Genomic DNA, 3,365 nt, shown 5'->3' with positions numbered 1-3,365 from the left:
CTATTGCTTCCACATTCACCGACTTGCCGTCTCCCACATAAATGCTTCTTTCAGCATCACTTGGCTTTCGGTAACTCAGGCAACCCTGCATTGAAACACTGATGTTAGTAGTAGCACTGGAATCTAACCACCAAGTGTTTCTTGGTACTGAAGCTAAATTTACCTCAAAACAGACCAAAGTAAGAAATGTACCTTTCTTTGCTTGCCATGCAATGTACTTAGCACATTCCTTCTTCACGTGTCCTTTCATGTTGCAAAAGAAACAACCATCATCGTTGTTGGCTTGAGTTTGTTTCCTTATGTGCTGGACCCTTATCCTTAGCAGCCTCATTCTTCCTTTTCTTGCCCTTATCCTTAGAGGTGCTTGCCAAATGAGCACTTTCAGTCTTCTCTTGCTTCAATCTTTCTTCCTCTTGAACACAAAATGAAATGAGCTCATTAAGAGTCCACTTCTCCCTTTGACAGTTGTAACTGACCTTGAATTGACTGAATTGTGGAGGAAGAGAGATAAGCACTAAATGCACAAGCAAGTCATCCGAAAGCTCAAGCTTTAGTGCCTTCAACTTTGAAGCAAGGTGAGACATTTCCATAATGTACTCCCTTATGTTTTCCTTGCCCTTAAACCTCATGGAAATAAGTTTCTTTGAAAGAGTACTTGTTTCTGCCTTATCGCTTTTTGCAAAGCGTTTCTCAATTTCAGCAAGGAAAGTTGTGGCATCGGTGACCTCCTCGGACACCGCACCCCTAAAAGCCTCAGGTATGCCGCGCTTGATGATCATAAGACTCATGCGGTTTGAACGGTCCCACTTCTCATAAATCCTCCTTTGCTCGGAGGTACTGGCATCCGTAAGAGAAGCAGGCCGATCCATCCTTAATGCAAGGTCAAGATCCATGCAGCCAAGAACAATAAAAATGTTCTCCTTCTAGTCTTTAAAGTTATTACCATTAAGGACCGGCACCGAATTAAGGTTAGCAGATACAGAAGCAACAGCTAGAAAAGAACAATACAATTACATAAATTAACATGCTCATATAAAAATCCAAATAAAACAATAAATTCAAATAATGGTTAATCCCATCTCAAGATACCAAACACATCATTAATATCAAGTATTTGGACAATAATATTAATTGTAAGCGGTACTCTTGTTATAGCGATCAAACATTGACAATAAATTATGTCAAATAATATGCAATCTTTGGACTAACATATTATTCACACAAAAATACCTTATAATTGTCACACATTTATCACCATATGTATGTATGAAACTCTGTCAAATATTAACTTACCTTTGGGTCAGTTAATAAACACATGAATTACATACACACAATTATCTTAATATTTTTATTAAATTAATCTACACAAAAGAGATCACTTTGGTGATATTTTTTTTCAATTAATTTAACTAAATATTAGATATCCTCAATAAATTCTAAAACCAAAATTTGAATTAAATTGTTACTGTATTACAAAATATATATAGCACCGAAAAAAGAACTAAAAAACTGTGCAAGACAAAATTACATGATTAAATCTGAGTACAAAACAAACAGAACCATATATATATATATGCCATTGATTAACCTGCTGACAATACAGTACGCCAGCCAATAAATGAATATACTAATAACATCATACTGTATTTGCATGAAGTTAATCGTAATTGGTACCCATGAATATATATGAATCTATCATATATATATATGTGACTAATATATGCATTCTAACTTATGCGATATATTAGTAATCGAATGATTACAACCAAACAAACCAGAGAAATATATACTCGGCAGAAATGATTATAACCCAAATCGTATTATTTCAATTGGCACAAACTGAATAAATCATTAACAAATTTAATCTCAAATAAAAATATACATATGCACAACGGCGAAAAGAATTTCATGGAGGACCAATAATATCATAAATTCTCAAGAACTAATTTAGGGTTGCTCTGGTACCAAATGTTAGAATACTGTAATCGGAATTTAGCCCTAATTAATTCAAGAGAATCAAACAATAAATAGCCAAAGATTAGCGGAAGCGTACCGGAGTCCATTGAATCATTTGTAAAAGGGTATGATCTTCCAATTTTAAATCAAAAACCTTTGAAGCCTTATTTTCCTGATGATGAGGATTCAGGAATCTGAAAAATACGATATGATGCAAAAAATGGGGACCATTACCTATTATATTACCAACTGCCAAAACAGTTAGTAATATTTATTAACTATTTCTAATTTGGCCCCTCATCAAATCAGAAATTGTCTAATTGGTATCCACATATTAAAATCATGACAATCATGCCCTTAAGTCAAACTTTATTCCAAAATAGACCACATAAATTTGACTTATTTATTTGATGACCCAACACACATTTTATATATACAATTGTGACCCCAATAAATTTATAACAAATTTGTGTTATACATTGATACATTGAGAAGCAATTAAAAAATACCATGTTTTGAAGACATCCTCAAAGCATTAGTCATCATCTCTTCTGGTTAGAATTATCAACAATCCTCTCTGCATAGGAAAGATTGTGTCTATCTCTACTATGCTTGTTTTAGAATAAAAAAAGTATAAGACACATACAAACACACACTACATGACAACATATATATATAATGATTGTTAAAAGTAATGTACCTTTGTTTGCCCAAATTCCATTTATGTGCAAATACTATTCTGATTGTATTTGCTCTAAATATCATTATGAACCATCAAATGCATGTGTAACGTCCTCCTAATCAGGGACCGTTACACTGTGTACTTTAAATAGTGTCAAACTTGCTAGTCAAGTCATTTTTATTATAAACCTATAACTAAAGTTAACGTCAAGGGTTATGGTTAAAAAATTTGGTAAAAAGAAACATTGACTTTTCATTTGAAAGTTTCATACATACATGGGATCCCAAAACATTACAAACAAATGGTTAAAATGGTATATACAAATCAAAAGTTACAACCAGCCGACCTAAGCGGCAAAATAAATGATACAACCCTATTTCCTCTGAGATATCCTCAGCCGTGGGGGACGAGCAGCCACATATGTACACGTTGCTACCGAAGCTCTCCAACTCATGGCTAGTCTAGCTTTCCTTTTCCCTTACCTACACCACATAGCACCCGTGAGCCAATGCTCAACAAGAAAACTTAAACATGTGCATGAACAGTAAATACAGATTCCAAATACATATCTACCATGCACAACAATAATAACTTACTCATGCATGCATATGTTTACCCTGAATTGTTGACCATAGAGTCAACCCGAGGCCCTGTGCCCTAGCTATGTGACCATAGAGTCACCTAGGGCCCTTGTGCTTAGCTCTGAGTAACTAGCCATAGAGCTAGC

General features: G+C 34.5%; 1 protein-coding gene across 1 annotated transcript; it reads right to left on the bottom strand.

Annotated features, from left to right (window-relative positions):
* Positions 1-269: 269 nt before the first annotated feature.
* Positions 270-893, bottom strand: LOC133814023 (uncharacterized). Its single transcript, XM_062247042.1, has one exon. The coding sequence runs from the start codon at positions 891-893 to the stop codon at positions 270-272; it is 624 nt and encodes a 207-aa protein (XP_062103026.1).
* Between the last annotated feature and the right edge of the window lie 2,472 nt (positions 894-3,365).

The sequence above is a fragment of the Humulus lupulus genome, chromosome 2 (assembly GCF_963169125.1).
Source record: "Humulus lupulus chromosome 2, drHumLupu1.1, whole genome shotgun sequence".
NCBI classification, from domain to species: domain Eukaryota; kingdom Viridiplantae; phylum Streptophyta; class Magnoliopsida; order Rosales; family Cannabaceae; genus Humulus; species Humulus lupulus.
The sequence above is the reverse complement of the archived record's forward strand: the minus strand, read 5'-3'. Positions and strand labels throughout refer to the sequence as shown.